The 18755-nt window shown below is 41.3% G+C and overlaps 1 protein-coding gene across 1 annotated transcript in view; it reads left to right on the top strand.

Annotated features, from left to right (window-relative positions):
• LOC126293447 (inositol polyphosphate 1-phosphatase) overlaps positions 1-18522 on the top strand; it is a 30100-nt gene extending 11578 nt beyond the window's left edge. The window contains exons 4-6 of the mRNA XM_049986680.1: positions 3794-3962; positions 13314-13401; positions 16155-18522. Coding sequence (XP_049842637.1) covers positions 3794-3962; positions 13314-13401; positions 16155-16562 — 665 coding nt within the window. The 3' untranslated portion in view covers positions 16563-18522. The remainder of the gene's footprint in view (positions 1-3793; positions 3963-13313; positions 13402-16154) is intronic.
• The last annotated feature ends 233 nt before the right edge of the window (positions 18523-18755 follow it).

The following is an 18755-nucleotide window of genomic DNA, read 5'->3' on the forward strand; positions in this document are numbered from 1 at the left end:
CAGAATGTTCATGAATGTCACCAATATGGCCTAGCCCTTATGGTGTTGGTAGCCATTATGCACAGTGGCCAAATACTGCTGCATATCTTTGTGTGGGGTACTGTTACGTCACAGCAGTATTGCAGAGAGGTTATTCTGGATCACATTCGCCTGTTTAGAGGTGCAATAGGTCCCAACCTTCTGTTTATGGATGATAACTCCCTCCTACACAGGACTGCTGAGATGTTGAATACACTGGAAAATGAAGATGCGCTGCATGTATGGAATGGCCTGCATACTCCCCAGACCTAAACTCTATAGAACATGCCTGGAATGTCTTGGCAGACCCCCTCCCAGAACCGTGCAAGAACTGAAAACTGCTTTGAAAGAAGAGTGGACTATATCCCCAATGGACTCCTAAACAGTTTGTTAGACAAAATGAATAACAGGCACAAAATGTGCATTAGTGCCCAAGAATGGGATATTCCTTACTGAAAAGACCTTTATTACGTGTGTATTGTTTTTCAAGTCTTCCATCATTGTCTGTGATTTTTCCTGTCCAGCAATGACTCTGTCCCTTAGCAATTGTCCAGCAGTAATAGCTGAGTTTTGCTACTTAGTCAGCAAAAGTAAAGAGAATATAAAAAGTGTAAATGTAGTGAAGAAAAGGGTTTTGGAAAAGAAAAGAAAAAATAACAAGTATGTTCATACCGAATACAGATTTCAATTTTAGGAAGCCTTATTTGAAAATTTTCCTTTGGGGTGTAGCCTTATAAATAATTGAACTGTAAATAATAAATATTATGTATAAGAAGAGAATAGAAGTTTTTGATATGAGCTGTCCCGAAAGGTTAGATGTGTAGATGGGGGAACTAAGGAAGATTCATTGCATCAAATTGGAGAGCTGAAAGTTTCAATGTAAATATAGCTCTAGGTCTATAATTTGATTTCTTAGTGTCTGATGGGCAGTATTGTCCACCAGAGCTGGGAAATTCTGAGAGAATGTGTGTTTTGTGGAATGATGATGAGAGCTCTGAAAAACGGAGCAAGGGCTTAGCAGATGCCAGGAGTTAAGCTTGGCTACAAATAGTGGCAGTCTGGTTTGAGTCAAGGCAGCGAGTGCACCTGACTCATCTTGCAGCTGTTGAAGATGACGATTGGATCAGTGGTCGAAATATTGTGCATGGAAAGGCAATCGACAATTCTGGTCGAGACACAGAAGCACGCTGTTACCCTCGACAGTTTTTGAGCAGAATGTATGGTGTTATTCATAAATATGTATGGTGTTCAGGGAGAAGGCTGCACAGAAACAACAAGACAAACAGCAAATAGACACACATCAGTGGATAAACTATCTGTCCAAGTTCTGATACAGATTGTGGGCCACTGGGGGCAAGTGTGTCGGAACATGTGTGAATTACCAGAATGAGACTTTTACTCTGCAGCGGAGTGTGCACTGATATGAAACTTCCTGGCAGATTAAAACTGTGTGCCCGACCGAGACTTGAACTCGGGACCTTTGCCTTTCGCAGGCAAGTGCTCTACCATCTGAGCTACCGAAGCACAACTCACGCCCGGTACTCACAGCTTTACTTCTGCCATTACCTCGTCTCCTGCCTACCAAACTTTACAGAAGCTCTCCTGCGAACCTTGCAGAACTAGCACTCCTGAAAGAAAGGATATTGCGGAGACATGGCTTAGCCATGGCTTGGAAGGCAGGAGATGAGGTACTGGCAGAAGTAAAGCTGTGAGTACCGGGCGTGAGTCGTGCTTCGGTAGCTCAGATGGTAGAGCACTTGCCCGTGAAAGGCAAAGGTCCCGAGTTCGAGTCTCGGTCGGGCGCACAGTTTTAATCTGCCAGGAAGTTTAATATCAGCACACACTCCGCTGCAGAGTGAAAATCTCATTCTGGAAACATCTCCCAGGCTTTTGCTAAGCCACGTCTCCGCAATATCCTTTCTTTCAGGAGTGCTAGTTCTGCAAGGTTCGCAGGAGAGCTTCTGTAAAGTTTGGAAGGCAGGAGACTAGTTACTGGCAGAAGTAAAGCCATGAGTACCGAGCGTGAGTCGTGCTTCAGTAGCTCAGATGGTAGAGCACTTGCCTGCGAAAGGCAAAGGTCCCGACTTCGAGTCACGGTTGGGCACACAGTTTTAATCTGTCAGGAAGTTTTATGTGTGAATTAGTTCACGTCTTTTATTAAGGGACATTCAAATGAAAGCTGAACACATGCCACAACGGGACCCTGGAATGGTTCCATTCAAAAGTAATCACCACAAATGTTAAGACATTTATCCCACTGGGAGACAAGACCATTAATTCCTGTTTCATAGAATACACTTGGCTACTGACAGATCCACAACTGCATCCACTCTTGCACTTCCTCATCCGGCTGAAACTGACGTCCACGCACGTCTTTCTTCAGGTCACCAAAGGTGTGAAAACTACATAGTGAAATATAATTGCGTAGGCTTCCGCAGCCAGAGTCGGTCAACATAAAAGTTTTCTAGGTATGGTACTGCATCATAATGTAAAAAAAAACTACTGCTGCTGGAGAAAAACCACTGTTTCGGCCGCAGTTGTAGTGGCCTTCTTCCGACCCAGAAGAAGGCCGTTGCAACTGTGGATGAAATGTTGGTTTTTCTCCCGCAGCTGTAGTTTTTTACATTATGGCGCGGTACCATACCCAGAAAACTTTTATGTACACAGTGAAAGATCCAGGCTGTAGGAGTATGCTGCAGTGTTTCTCAAACAAATCGCTGAAGTATAGTGTTTGTCCTACAGGCAGTGTGGGGGTGAGCATTAGTGTGGAACAGGATATTCTGTCTGACAGCATTCCTGGGTGTTTTGACTTTATGATGTGTCACAGTCTCTGCGAAGTGTCTTCATAGTGCTTTACATTGATTGTGTTTCCATGCACGAGGAACTTGATGTGCGGAGGGCCCCTGGAGTCGAAGTAGAAGGTGGTCATGAGCTTACCGGATCTTGTGGGAACAACTTTGAATTTCTTTGACAGAAGAGATGCAGGATGTTTCCACTGTTGGCTTTGCCGTTTGCCTTCAGGCTGTTCAAACACTGCAACATCCTCCGTACATCTCTGATCTTTTATCATGTCTTTTTCCCATCTTTGATGACCTGAAGAAAAACATCCTGGTTTCATTCGGGACGAGGAAGTGCAACAGTGGGAGTGGTTGTGGATCTGTCTGCAGCTAGTCGTGTTCTACAAAACAGGAATTGACTGTCTCTTCTCCCAATGGAAAAAAATGTCTTCATGCTTGTGGTGATTACTTTTAAATGGAACCATTTCATAGCCCTATTGTGGGCTACCCTCAATAGCTTTCACACAGTCATCTTCTGAAACCACAGAAGTACTTATGAATAAGTTTTAATATTCCCTTTCCTTTCTGGTTTGTGGTATCTATCCATACATATTTGCATTCTGATGTATTGGAAATAGTATGATTCACGTTTTTAGTTTTGCAGTCAACCGTTTCATGTTGCATAGCCTTCAGTATTTGGTATTGTCATCCTTTATAATGTGTCTTTCACTCTTCGTACTAGAGATAGTCAAAAATGGATACTCTCTTTACATGTTCCCATACTTTGAAATAAAAGTGAATAATCTGCAGTGCAAGCACAAGAATAATGACGCTCTGTAATACGTGTTTTGTGCAATGCCTGGGATATACAAGACTGATTTATTCTACCCCACCACTTTTACAGCAATGAAACTACAAAGTAGTAGTAGGATTATATTTACTATGCTGTGAAATAACTGCGATTGAGAAATATTTGTATCTGTTCTCTTTTTATGTAGATGCAACTTCTGAATACATCAGGGGCAAGGAGACTCCGTCGACCATTAATGGTTTGTACTGTGGTGGCTTGCAGTGCGTCACTGTTCTCTTGGGAGTCTTCGACAGGTCGTCCGGTTGTCCAGTGATGGGTGTTGTAAACCAGCCTTTCTTCATTCACGATGATGACAGGTACCATTGCTATGCACCATTGTGTGTGTGTGTGTGTGTGTGAGTGTGAGTGTGAGTGTGAGTGTGAGTGTGAGTGTGAGTGTGTGTGTGTGTGTGTGAGAGAGAGAGAGAGAGAGAGAGAGAGAGAGAGAGAGAGAGAGAGAGAGAGAGAGAGAGAGAGAGACCGAGACCTTACAGACTGCTGCTGTTCCGCAAAAGTGCTAACAAAAGTAACTTGGCTGATCAAATAATTTCTGAATTAATGTTGTAAAGTACAAAAAGTTGTGAGCTTTCATAGGAAGCCTCTTGCTAAGAGGTTGCTGATTCAGTTCTCACTACCCACAGATTTGTTCTTTTATTTCACGTATTAGATGTTGATTACAAAATGTTGGACCATAATTTAAGACTTTGGCTGAAGCAAAAGCAAGGGACATGTTGGATGTTCTGAGAAATTGCTCAATAAAGTTTTAATAAATGCTCATAAATAAAATATTTCGAGGACGTCCACTGTTTTATTCAGATAAGCCGTTGTTGTCAAATATTTCTTGAGTAGTGACATAAAGTGTACTCCCGATTGTTTGGGTGCGTGTTATCAGATTTGCAGATAATTCTTGCAGAAAAACAGATGTGCAATATTTTTACCTAGCAGACTGCAATAAACAACTTGCTGCTTGAAAATAAGCGCCATTCCCATTGCTTAAATGACTGCTGTGTGACAACAGAGTACTGTTTCCGTTGTTATCAGCCAGCCTGTTTCACGTAAACTGAAAACAAATTCAGCTTTCTAATGTCAGTTGGTGAGTAAGTCTCAGTGAAGCAAGTTAAAAGATGTGTGTATAAGAGATGATGGAGAAATGAAAGAAACGTGTTGACATCAAAACAAAAATTAGAATTAATTGAAAGATTTGAGAAGGGGAAATCTGCTGAAAAACTGCATGCTGATTGTGGTACTGGAATGCAGACTGTTTGGGACATTAAAAAGAACATGCAGAAAATGTAGGATTTTGTCAGGAAATGTGATTTCAACTCTGGACCATTAGTACAAAAAAAACATGAAGAGATCTACACTGCTCTTTTGCAGCAGAAGGCATCACTGTTTCAGGTGCGATGTTTGCCGAAAAAGCTAAATTTTTTCATGAAGCTCTGTATGGTTAGAGAGATAATTTAATGCCTTATCTGAACGGCTAACTGGATTCAAACATCATCACAGTATTCACAAACTTACTATGTGAGGAGAGCGGGTTAGTTCAAATGTTGTGGCTGCTGAGCCCTTCCAGAAAGACTTCCAGATATTTGTGGAAGAAAAGAATTTCACACCAGGCCAAATTTATAATGGAAATGAAAGTGATCTGTATTGAAAATGTCAACTAACCAGGAACCTTGCTTTTAAGAGCAAAGCTTGTGCTTTTCGGTATAAGTTGTTAAAAGAATACATTACCGTTTTGTGCACCACTAATGCTCTGTGAACAAGAAGGTGAAACTACTAGTAATTGGAAAATCGACAAAACCCAGAGCATTTGAGGATATTGTAGCTAAGGGGCTCCCTGTGCATTATTACAACAAAAAAGGAGCATGGATGTATAGTGAAACTTTCAAAAACTGTTTCCACCCACTTGTGCCCCATGTTCGGCGATTTATAGAAGAGAAAGGGTTGCAACAAAAGGCTGTTCTGTTGCTCGATAATGCCCCTTCACATACCAGTGAGAGGATTCTTGTATCTGATGATGGTCACAACTAAGTTCTTACCTCCTAAAGTGACTGCTGTTGCATAGCCACTGGTACAAGGCATAATTGCATTGGTAAAGTGGTGTTACTGAGCTGGTGTATTGAGAATGCTAATTGATAAGAACGATTTACTGGCATTGTGATGCCTCATAGGAAATCAAGCCAAATGCACTAATTTGATTATGGAGGAAAATACTTCCACAAACAGGAGAAAGAGATTTTCAAGGTTTCAATGATGAAGAAATAACAATTGCACAAATGATGAAACTAGAACCGTGTTTAAATGATTTTGAAGATGTCGATGAAGGAAACTTGAATGAATGGCAGAAGATTGTTGCATGTGAACCTGCTTTCCAGTACATGAATGACACTGAAATTGTGGCCGTTGCTTCACAAGAAGAGGATAGTGAATGTGAAAGTGCGGGTGAAGATCTTGAAGATCTTGTTAGTCAATGTACAGCATTGCAATATGTTGATGCTCTTTTAGATTACATCAGTCAGAGGGGCTTTCAGTACAATGACATTATTGATGCAAGAAAAATTGAAAATGCAGTGCGATAAATGTGAACACCGCTCAGAAGCAGATCGGCATCGCACACTATTTTACAGGCCTGCAGTACCTAAGCACAGAATTTGGATAAACTTTTGAAAAAGAGTTGTTGTTGTTGTTGTTGTGGTCGTGGTCTTCAGTCCTGAGACTGGTTTGATGCAGCTCTCCATGCTGAAAAAGAGTATGTATTTCAAAATGTCTTGATTATTCAATTTTTCAATTATTTGTGTATCATCTCTCCCACATTACCTTGAATAATCAGGAATATACTGTATTTTTAAAATTGCAGATTCAATCCAAACTTGTGTTCTTAAAAATATGTTGGTGGATACTTAACATTGTTTACCTGCAAACTGAGTGCATTTTACATGGGTTAGCATTGGCTTACCACTGTCTGCTTGCTGCATAAGCTTACAAAACATTACTCTGAAACCTATCAGAAATATAGATTTAAAAGGTCTGAATTTTCTCAGTTTATGATACTATGATTTGCATCACCAGTTTTTGCAGTAATTACAGTAAAGTATAATTGCCTCAAAAACTAATATTTGATTCAATGTAATACAAAATCAGTTCTATCATCACATTACAGCGCATAAACAGTATTAAGTATAGTCCTCAACATTTCCATAACATCTGAGTCTTAGTTACCCAAATTGGACTTGTACAAGTTGTCCCTGAAAGGCATTTTTGTGACATGGCCACCACTGACGTTAGTGCTACTGACACCTGTGTTTTTGGCACTTTCACTGTTTATATGCACACATCCTAACAAAGTTGCAGTTAGTCAGAATCTGAAATTAGAGACAGAGCTGCAATTTCTTGGTTTATAGTGGAAGTATCACCTTAAAACCCACATCCTTTCGTCTTTCCCTTTCCTTCCCTCTTTCCTGATGAAGCAACCGTTTGTTGCGAAAGCTTGAATTTTGTGTGTATGTTTGTGTGTCTATCAACCTGCCAGCACTTTCGTTGGGTAAGTCACATCATCTTAGATGATGTCAGACAATTGTTAGCCTCATTTTCATAATCTGCCAGTACATAACCAGTCCTTTGAATACATTTACATTTCTTTGTCAGACAATTGTTAGCCTCATTTTCATAATCTGTCAGTACATAACCAGTCCTTTGAATACATTTACATGCAGTGAAATTTTGTGTGTGTATTTGTGTGTTTTATTTATTGTGCCTGTCTACTGGCTCTTTCCCGCTTAGTAAGTCTTGGAATCTTTGTTTTTTTTTTATATAGTTATTTATATATATATATATATATATAATCTGGTAAATATAGAATACAAATGTGTGATTACAAAGAATGGTAACACACAGCGAAAATTGAGCCTGCAACCTCGCAATTACAAGATGAGAATATACCACTGGACAGTTTCAGTGAGACTTGGTAGAGACATATACCTTGCTGTCAGTAACAATTGTTGTAGGGTTAAGAATCCCCTACCCATCAAAGGGGTGGGGAAAGGACCATAGCCCTCGACGCGTGGATTCTCGGACTTACATCATTCAGTATTTGAGAATGAGAGCAATTGCGAGACTGAGAGATTTATACCAAATAAATTAACAAATTACAGAGCCAGTCCCCACTGGTACACTAAACAGGTCAGAATATTGTTGCAGAAACAAAAAAGCATATCAAATTTAAACAAATGCAAAATCTCCATGGTAGGTGATTTTTTATGGAAGTTTGAAATTTAGCACGGACTTTAATCCAAGTTGCTTATAATAGTTTCCACAACAAAGCTTTGTCTGAAAACCTGGCAAAAAATGAAGAGTGAGTTTCATTGTATGTAAAGTATACTAGTTGCAAAACACAATCAGTGCATTCTCTGAACAATGGCAATGGAAATACTATCAACGACAGTGCTGCTAAGGCAGAGTTACTAAACACAGTCTTCTGAAATTCACCAAAGAAGACAAAGTAAATATTCCAGAATTTGAATCAAGGACAGCTGCCACTAAATGTAAATGTTGTATGACTAAGGCCTCCCATCAGGTAGACCGTTCGCCGGGTGCAAGTTTTTCGATCTGATGCCACTTTGGTGACTTGTGTGTCAATGGGGCTGAAAGGACGATGATTAGGACAACACAAAATCCAGTCCTTGAGCAGAGAAAATCTCGCCAACTCAGCCAGGAATTGAAACCGGGCCCTTAGGATTGACATTCTGCCGTGCTGACCACTCAACTACTGGACATGGACAGCTGTCACTACAGGTAGATATCCTCAGAGTAGTGAAGCAACTTAAATCACTTAATAAAAGCAAGTTTTTTGTATACCAATTAGATCCTTTTCAGAGTATGCTGATGCAATAGCCACTCGCTAGACGAAACACCTGTACCCAAAAACTGGAAAGTTCCACATGTTACACCAATATTCAAGAACGGTAGTAGGATAACCCGCTAAATTACAGGCACATATCATTAATGTCAATATGCAGCAGGATTTTGGAACATATATTGTGTTCAAGCAATATGAATTACCTCTAAGAAAATGGTCTATTGACACACGGTCGACATGGAGCTCTTTACTCATATGAATTGTTGAGTGCTATTGGCAAGGGATTTCAAATTGATTCCGTACTTCTAGATTTCCAGAAGGCTTTTGACACTTCAGCACACAAGCGGCTCATAGTGAAATTGCAAGCTTATGGAATATCATCTTAGTTATGTGGCTGGATTTTTGAATTCCTGTCAGAGTTTGTAGTAACTCACAGAAAGTCATCGAGTGATACTTGGCATTCCACAATATAGTATTATGGGCCCTCTGTTGTTCCTTATCTATATAAACAACTTAGAAGACAATCTCGGCAGCGGCCTTAGGTTGTTTGCAGATGATGCTGTCGTTTACCACCTATGAAAGTCATCAGAAGATTGCAAAACGATTTAGAAAAGATAACTGAATGGTGCAGAAATTGGCAGTTGATTCTAAATAATGAAAAGTGTGAGGTCATCCACGTGTGTGCTAAAAGGAATCCATTAAACTTTGGTTGCATGATAAATCGGACAAATCTGAAGGCCATAAATTCAACTAAATACCCAGGAATTACAGTTATGAATTAAATTGGAAAGAACACACAGAAAATGTGGTGGGAAAGGAAAACCAAAGACGGTGCTTTATTGACAGAACACTTAGAAAATGTAACATCTAATAAAGAGACTGCCTACACTACACTAGTCTTTTCCCTTTTGGAGTACTGCTGTTTTGTCGGGGTTCCTTACTAGAAAGGTAACAAAGTACATCAAGAAAGTTCAAAAAAAAAAAGAGCAGCATGTTTCCTATTATCCTGAAATACAGGAGAGTGTGTCATGGACTTGATACAGGATTGGGTGTGGACATAATTATAGTAAAACAAAGGCATTTGTCACTGTGGCAGAATCTTCTCACGAAATTTCAGTCACCAACTTTCTCCTCCGAATGTGAAAATATTTTCTTTACGTCAACCTACATAGTGAGGAACAACCATCGTAATTAAATCAGAGCTTGCACAGAAATGTATGTGTGTTCATTTACTCTGTATGCTGTTTGAGGTTGGAACAGTAGAGAATTATTGCTATCTTCTGATGACTTTCATAGGTGGTAAACGACAGCATCATCTGCAGGCACTTAAATGTGATTTGCCGAGTATCGATGTAGATGTAGATTTTTGGCTAGTTCATAGGCTGTGCTGGAGAGTATCTAGGACATAGCTTTAGTACAGTATCATACTTTAGTACAGTTCCAATGATCAATTCATGACAAGAGCTGGTGAGTTCGAGTATTTATAGGGCACTAGCAGGAGGCTGTGACACGAAGCTCAGTTCATAATGACTGAATGTGTCCTCCTTATTCTGCTACATTCACTTAACAGATTGTTAACTGCTCTGTTGGTCCCTTGTTGTGTGCCTTTACGAAATTGATACAATTCTTGCAACATGCCTTACAAGCTAATGAATATGCTGTCCTCACTTCCTGTGGTTTTCTGTCCTCTTTTTCTGTAGAATGCTTATTTCTTACTCATAGACTGTATCATTGATCTCACCCACTTGCGACAAAATGGCTCACTTTCTTCTTCCGCCTCTGTCTCTGGCATGACTTGGATTTGCCTGGGTCAATGTGAGTGAGTTTTTATATATAATGATATTAATATAATAGAGCGAAACATTCCACGTGGGAAAAATATATCTAAAAACAAAGACTCTGTAACTTACCAAATGAAAGCGTTGATATGTTGATAGAAACAATAACAATAACACACACACACACACACACACACACACACACACACACACACACACACAATTTCAAGCTTTCGCAGCCCATGGTTGCTTCATCAGGAAAGAGGGAAGGAGAGGGAAAGACGAAAGGATGTGGGTTTTAAGGGAGAGGGTGAGGAGTCATAGGATATATTGAAGGGCAAGTTCCCATCTCCGGAGTTCTGACAGGTTGGTGTCAGTGGGAAGTATCCAGATAACCCAGACGGTGTAACACTGTGCCAAGATGTACTGGCCGTGCACCAAGGCATGTTTAGCCACAGGATGGTCTTCATTACCAACAAACACTGTCTGTCTGTGTCCATTCATGCGAATGGACAGTTTGTTTCTGGTCATTCCCACATAGAAAGCTTTACAGTGTAAGCAGGTCAGTTGGTAAACACGTGGGTGTTGTAACACGTGGCTCTGCCTTTGATCGTGTACACCTTCCAGGTTACAGGATTGGAGTAGGTGGTGGTAGGAGGGTGCATGGGACAGGTTTTATGCCGAGGGCGGTTACAAGGGTAGGAGCGAGAGGGTAGGGCAGGTGGTTTGGGGATTTCATAGGAATGAACCAAGAGGTTACGAGGGTTAGGTGGACGGTGGAAAGACACTCTTGGTGGAGTGGGAAGGATTTCGTGAAGGACAGATCTCATTTCAGAGCAGGATTTAAGGAAGTCATATCCCTGCTGGAGAGCCACATTCAGAGTCTGGTCCAGTCCCAGAAAGTATCCTGTCATGAGTGGGGCACTTTTGGGATTCTTCTGTGGGAGGTTCTGGGTTTGGGGGGATGAGGAAGTGGCTCTGGTTATTTGCTTCTGCACCAGGTCTGGAGGGTAGTTGTGGGATGCGAAAGCTGTTTTCAGGCTGTTGGTGTAATGGTTCAGGGATTCAGGACTGGAGCCGATTCGTTTGCCTCGAAGACATAGGCTGTAGGGAAGGGACCGTTTGATACGGAGTGGGTGGCAGCTGTCATAATGGAGGTACTGTTGCTTTTTGGTGGGTTTGATGCGGACGGATGTGTGAAGCTGACCATTGGACAAATGGAGGTCAACGTCGAGGAAAGTGGCATGGGATTTGGAGTAGGACCAGGTGAATCTGATGGAACCAAAGGAGTTGAGGTTGGAGAGGAAATTCTGGAGTTCTTCTTCACTGTGAGTCCAGATCATGAAAATGTCATCAATAAATCTGTACCAAACTTCAGGTTATCAGGCCCAGGTGACCAAGAATGCTTCATCTAAGCAACCCATAAATAGGTTGGCGTATGAGGGGGCCATCCTGCTACCCATGGCTGTTCCCTTTAATTGTTGGTACGTCTGGCCTTCAAAAGTGAAGAAGCTGTGAGTTAGGATGAAGCTGGCTATTGCAACCCACAATAACATAATTTTAATTATGTCAGTGTGTTCAAAATACCAATATTTGATACTGAATCAACTGTCTATTGATATATGCATTGAGGTGACAAAAGTTATGGAGCACTTCCTAATATCATGACAGACCTCCTTTTGCCCAGAGTAGTGCAGCATCTTGATGTGGCATGGACTCAACAAGTCGTTGGAAGGCCTCTGCAAAAATATTGAGCCATGTGCTGCCTCTGTAGCCATCCGTAATTGCGAAAGTATTGCCGGTGCGGGATTTTCTGCATGAAATGATCTCTCCAAGTATGTCCCATAAGTGTTTTGATGGGGTTCATGTCGGGTGATCTGGGTGGCCAAATCATTTGCTCGAATTGTCCGGAATGTTCTTCAAACCAATCGTGAAAAAAATTGTGGCCTGGTGATGTGGCGCATTTTCAGCTATAAAAATTCCATCGCCATTTGCTAACATGAAGTCCATTAATGGCTGCAAATGGTCTCCAAGTAGACAAACATAACCATTTCCAATCAGTGGTAAGTTCAGTCGGACCAGAGGACACCGTATCTTGTTGACCACTTGAGGCTATGATTTGTGGGGTCTGCACCACACTTGAATCCTACCTTTAACTCATCTGACCAGGCCACAGTGTTCCAGTCATCTAGGGTCCAACCAGTAGGGTCACGAGCCCACAAGAGGCACTGTAGGCAATGTTATGCTGTTAGCAAAGGCACTTGCATTGGTCCTCTACTTCCATAGCCCATTAATGCCAGATTTCACCATACTTTCCTAATGGATATGTTGGTCATACATCGCACATTGATTTCTCTGGTTATTTCACGCAGTAATGCTTGTCTGTTAGCACTGACAACTGTGCAAATGCCGCTGCTGTCACTCATTAAGTGAAGGCCAGCAACCACTGCATTGTCCATGGTGAGAGGTAAAGTGTGAAACTTGGTATTATTTACACACTAGTGATCCTGTGGATCTGGGAAATAGACTTCCCTAACGATTTCCAAAATAGAATGTCCCGTGTTTCTAGCTCCAACTACCATTCCGCATTCAAAGTGTGTTAATTCCCATCATGTTGCCATCATCACATTGACAATCTTTTCACTTGAATCACCTGTACAAGTGACAGCTCTGCCAATGCACTGCCCTTTTATACCTTGTGTTCATGATACTACCACCATCTGTATATGTGCATATCACTATCCCAGGACCTTTGTCACCTCAGTCTGTAACTATGAAAAATATTTTAAAATTGAGTTGCAGCCTCAGTTGGTTGCTATAATTTATCCACTTGGTTTATTAAATGTGCTGTTGTTTTTATAGTCTGGGAAGTGTGTCCTACCATGACCTTTGGCCACTTGGTTCATTAAACATGCTGTTGTTTTTATAGTCTGGGAAGTGTGTCCTAGCATGACCTAAGTTGCTAATTTTGTTTTGTATTTGAGTTGCATCTTCTCACTGTTGTTGCAAACGAACCTTGTTTACTGTTGCAGGTGGATCGGAAGATGTATGTGGGGGATAAGTCACAATGATACAAATGTCAACTGCATTCCCAAACCAGATTTATCACCTAAAGAAAAGGTAACATGTCATTTCGAGGTCTTACAAAGATTAAAGTGGTTTGAATTTAATCACCAAACTCTTTTAATTTTTAAAAGAACATAATATTTCAACAATATTTGTGACAATCAGAGATTCTGGGATTTTATTGATTCTATAGTAATTATTAGCAGACGGTATGAAATGCATTGCAATGAAAGTTCACCAGAGGTGCTTTTTCATTTTTAGATTTTTTTTTAAATCTATTACTACAGGTTTTGAGAATGTCTCATAAGTGGTACCTAAATACAATGAAGCTGTTATCAGTGATATATATAAGGCCTTCATCAAAAGTAGATGAGAGACACACACGTGCGTGCAAACGCAACTCACATACACATAACTGCAGTCTCAGGCAACTGTAACAACACTGCGAGCAGCAGCACAAGTGCATGATGGGTGTGGCAGCTGGGTGGGGTAGGGAGCAGGCTGGGATGGGGAGGGGGAGGGACAATAGAGTAGGGGTGGCGGACAGTGCAGAGCTGCTGGGGAGCATGTAGGGACAAGGTGGAGAAAGGATAGGGCAGCTATGTGCAGCGGGAGGTTAGATGGAGGACTGGGGAGAGGGGTAGCGGAAAGGGAGAGAAGTAAAAGGACTGGATGTGATGGGGGAATAGTGCTGGAATGGGAGCAGGGAGGCCGGATGGATGAGGACAATCACTAGCGAAGGTTGAGACCAGGAGGGTTACGGGGAATGTAAGATACAAAGGCGTTCAAAAAGTTTTGCAGAGTCATCACTAATTTTTTTTTATTTTTTGCAGGAGGAGAATGAAATTTTTTTTTTTTTTTTTTGAACATGCTTGGAACATTTAGCTATACATTGAGCTTGCTTAATGTAGCCTCCATCAGCTGTGACACATCTGGCCCAACATTCTTTCCGTGATGTAAATGCACTTTAGTAAAATTCTGGGGATTGACTTTTATACCATCCTTTGACACAGGAAATAAGGTCTTCCTCACTATCAAATGTTTTACCGCGCAGGTGGGCCTTCAGACGACCAGAGAGGTAAAAATTAGATGGAGCCAAGTCCGAACTGTAGGAAGGATGAAGAATAATTTTCTAACCGATTTTCCCGATTTTCTCCTGCATCATAAGGGCTGTATGGGGTTTGGAATTGTCATTGTGTAGTCTGATGAGCTGACCCTGAAGCTGTAGTCTGTGGGTCGTTATGGCACATCGCAGCTTGTCCGATGACAAACAGTAACGGTCCCGATTAATTGTGATGCCAGGTTCCAAAAAGTCTGTGAAAATGATTTCACACTGATGCCAGAAGAAGGAGGCCATTACCTTTTAGCCTGCTGTTCGTGAAAGTCTTGGTTTCTTCTTCCAAGGGGAACCCAGATGACACCACTCCAAGGATTGGGTTTTGCTCTCAGGTTGAAACAAAAACAACCATGTTTCATCCTGGGTAGTGACACTGTCAAAACGCTGTTTCCAGTGCTCTTCATGAGAACCATTTTTCTGTACACTAGTTACTGTACCAGTGACTACACAATGACAAACGAGTCATTTCAGCAAACTGTTGTGTCATCACACATCTGTCATCTTGGATGATTTGATCAACGGTCTTCTGATTCACATCACTCACTGCTTTTGAGGATGTACCGCATCGTGGATTGTCCAGTAGATAGAAATCACCTTCTTTAAACCCCTGAAACCACCACTGGATACTGCTGTGATCCACCGTGTCCTCCCCGTAAATAGGGAGCAACTTCCTATGAATCGATGTGTCAGAGCCATCGCTGGTCATGAAGAGTAACTCCATCACCGACCTTTGTTGCATCCTGGCATCTACATCACGGTCTATTATGTCTCACCTGTAAATAAAAGAAAATACTTTTATAGACCAACTTATAGTTAAATGTTCCAAGTATGTTCACAAAAAATTTCATTCTCCTCCTGCAAAAGATAAAAAAAATTAGAGATGACTGTGATACCACAGGGAAAGTTTCCACTTGTGCAATTCAGAAAAGTTGGTGTTGGTGGGAAGGATCTATGTGGCACAGTCTGTGAAGCAGTTATTGAAATGAAGGATATCATGTTTAGCAGTGTGATCATCAACCACGTGGTCCATTTGTTTCTCATCCACAGTTTGTCGGTGGCCATTCATCTGGACTGACAGCTTATTGGTTGTCATGTCCACATAGAATGCAGCATAGTATTTGCAGCTTAACTTGCAGATCACGTGACAGGTTTCAGAGGTAGCCCTGCCTTTGATGGGATAGGTGATGTTTGTGACCGGACTGGAGTAGCTGGTGGTGGGAGGTTGTGTGGAACAGGTCTTTAGATTTAGGTCTATTACAAGGGTATGAGCCATGAGGTGAGGGGTTGGGAGCATTGGTCGTGTAGGGATGGATGAGTGTATTGTGTAGGTCCGGTGGAGAGCAAAATACCTCTGTGGGAGGGGTGGAAAGGATAGTGGACAGGGCACTTCTCATTCCGGGACACGATGAGAGGTAGTCGAAACATAAGGCACTAAAGCAAAGACAAAGAAACAAACTTTCACACTTAAAAATGTCTAATAAATGTGTCATGTCCAAGTTCCTCAGAGCAGGCACCTTTAATTTTCTGGGTTCTGTTTCTCTTTTTGTGGTCTAATATATATCCCCCTCTCAACTTGAATAAATATCTATAGACCCCCCCAAGGCTATGTCACATTTGTATAAATGGATTATAATATTCAATTCCATTCACTTTTTTAATGAATAAAATAAAATAAATGTCCTTCATTCAGGTGGTGCTGGTAGGCTCCGGCGAGTCAGAGGAGCTGCGAGAGAAGCTGCGAGCGTCAGGGGCAGTGGTGGTACGCGGTGTGGCAGGGGCGGGCCACAAACTGGTGGGTGTGGCATTAGGGCTGGCGGACGCGTACGTGCTGACGCGGCCTACCACCTTCCTGTGGGACACTTGTGGGCCGCACGCGCTGCTGCTCTCGCAAGGTGGCGGTGTCGCCAGCTGTGCCAATCCGGGCACGCAGCTCACCTACTCTGGGAGTGTTGGCACCTGCAACGAGGGTGGCATCGTCGCGTACCGTGACCGCACCTTCCTGGAGGCTCTGCTTGACCGTGAGCTGCAGGAGTCGGTCCTGCCGCTCGACCCGCAGGCGTCTGGCGACCCACAGGCATCTGGCGATCCACCCCAGTGAGAGCCTGTAACATCTCGGAAAGTACCGTCTGGCGACTGCGTACAATTATATTTTTCCCGCCATTTTAATGTCATTATCCCGAAAGTGAGTGAAGTTGTTTCACGGACTGCAGTGGAGTCTGCTGTGACAGCAGATGAAAATTATATGCCTTACTACAATTTTAACTATTGTCTACTCCCGAATGCATTACAGTCCCTGGTGACACAGTCTGTCCCCTTTGGCCCGATCTCGTATGCCTCACTGCCGAGTGAAAAGTGTTTGAGAGATAATGAACTGGAGGTGATGCATTTTGCAAATGTACCTGTATGTATAAAGATTCAAATTGATGATCTCATATGTCTTTTTTTAGTGATTTTTTCAAAAAATGAATATAGCAATTACAAATGACAATAACTATTTAATGAGTACTGATACATTGATAAGCATTCCAAGAATGCAAAATAAAAGAAATTCGAGAATATCTTACATAATTTATAGCAGTTACCTTTAGTCATACAGACAACATTTAAGCAGTAATCATGTCTGAAGAATTAGAATTGTACATTTGAATTCTAGAATCATTTTTGGCAAAGGCACATATATAATATCTTCAACATAACCCCATAAAAGGAAATCCATGGGTATAACATCTGGAGATCTAGGTAGCCTAGAGCGAAACACAGTGTCGTCATGTCCAGTACAACTTATCCGCAACGGTTTGGAAGATGTCGATTTAAAAACATCAACAACCACTGGGACGCTTCATCTTGCTGAAACATGGTATCGATATAAGCTATGGAACCAGCTATTGCTAAACCACGTCTAGGTAAAGATATCTCAAAATGCATAGTTCAGCACCCAAAAATGGACTTTACAATTTTTGTACTGACATCACACAGAACACATTAGACTCCAGTCAATCGCACAGATGTTCTGTTGAACATGAAGGCTTTTCTGTACCTATATTCGAATGTTGTCCAGTTAACCCTACCACTTCTGTGGATGGTTGCCTCATTGCAAAAACTGAGATCTGCAGCAAATGTTCCTTCCTCCATGGCTTCCAGCATTACCATTGCGTAATTCTGAAGGTTATAATCATTTGTAATTACTGTATTTATTTCTAACTTTTATGTACATGTTTATAGTAATGTCACATCTACATTGAGAAGGAAGTGTTACCTTGCCAGATGATTAATCAGTCAGTTGTAATACTGAATCCTCATTTTTGTCCTGTCAGTTTTTTCTCTGCAAGTGGAAGTTCCTTCAGGCAGACAAGAAAGTGCAATAAAGAAGTGGTATATTTAGTACTGCAAATAGACTCATGTAAAAGCACATGGCACTACTCTAGCTTTGGAGCTCTCCTGTGTCTTGAGTGACATATCCTTCCTTTTTAACCTTTCCCAACCTTATCCCTGTTTTCTCCTTGAGAAAGAAACCAACATTTCCAAAAGCTAGCAACAAGTATGTTCCTTTATGTGCGTCTGTTGGCAGTACTGCATGTTTTGCTACCTGAACATTAAGTGCTAGCAACACTTCTGTCATTAATCTTTTTTTTAATTTTCTCAAGTGAATTTTCTTTTGATACAACAAATGAGTGATGTTGTTTTGATGTAATTCAAATGCTAGTCTTATTTTATTGTGAAATTTTACAAATTATGATCAGATATTTGTCACATATGTAGCTGTTCTATTGTTCATATATTCATTAAACATGTCAGAGGTTCACGTTGATGCACAGTTTCTCTTGAATCAAAATTTTACTGATTTCATTAGCCAGTATCATATGAGAAAAGAGATGTGATTTTTATGACTGAAGTTATCAGTTATTATGTACACCTTATGGTGTCATATCTTGGCCAATTTACAAGTACATTAGTGTAGAATTTTATTGTTCAGCAAAGCAAATCGAATACCTGACTAGTGTGGCAGCACCGTCATGTTTATGGCCAATAAACAAGGAGGGGAGGAAGAACAGCGTTAATGTAGTTTGTCTTTTTTGAAAAAGTTGAAATGTCATCTCGTTTTGATGTAATAACTTGTTTATTCTGGCTCCTTTCAAAAACAAATTTCGTAGACAGAATTTTTCTCACAAGTGTAGAACATTGAATGTGGATGGCGATTAGAGAATGACTGAATGGTGATGCAGCTTAGGGTACTAGCTATTTCACACTGAAGCCATCCACACAGGTGGACCTTCGTACGAGAGAGGTCATC

The sequence above is a fragment of the Schistocerca gregaria genome, chromosome 10, assembly GCF_023897955.1.
Source record: "Schistocerca gregaria isolate iqSchGreg1 chromosome 10, iqSchGreg1.2, whole genome shotgun sequence".
Taxonomy (NCBI): Eukaryota; Metazoa; Arthropoda; class Insecta; order Orthoptera; family Acrididae; genus Schistocerca; species Schistocerca gregaria.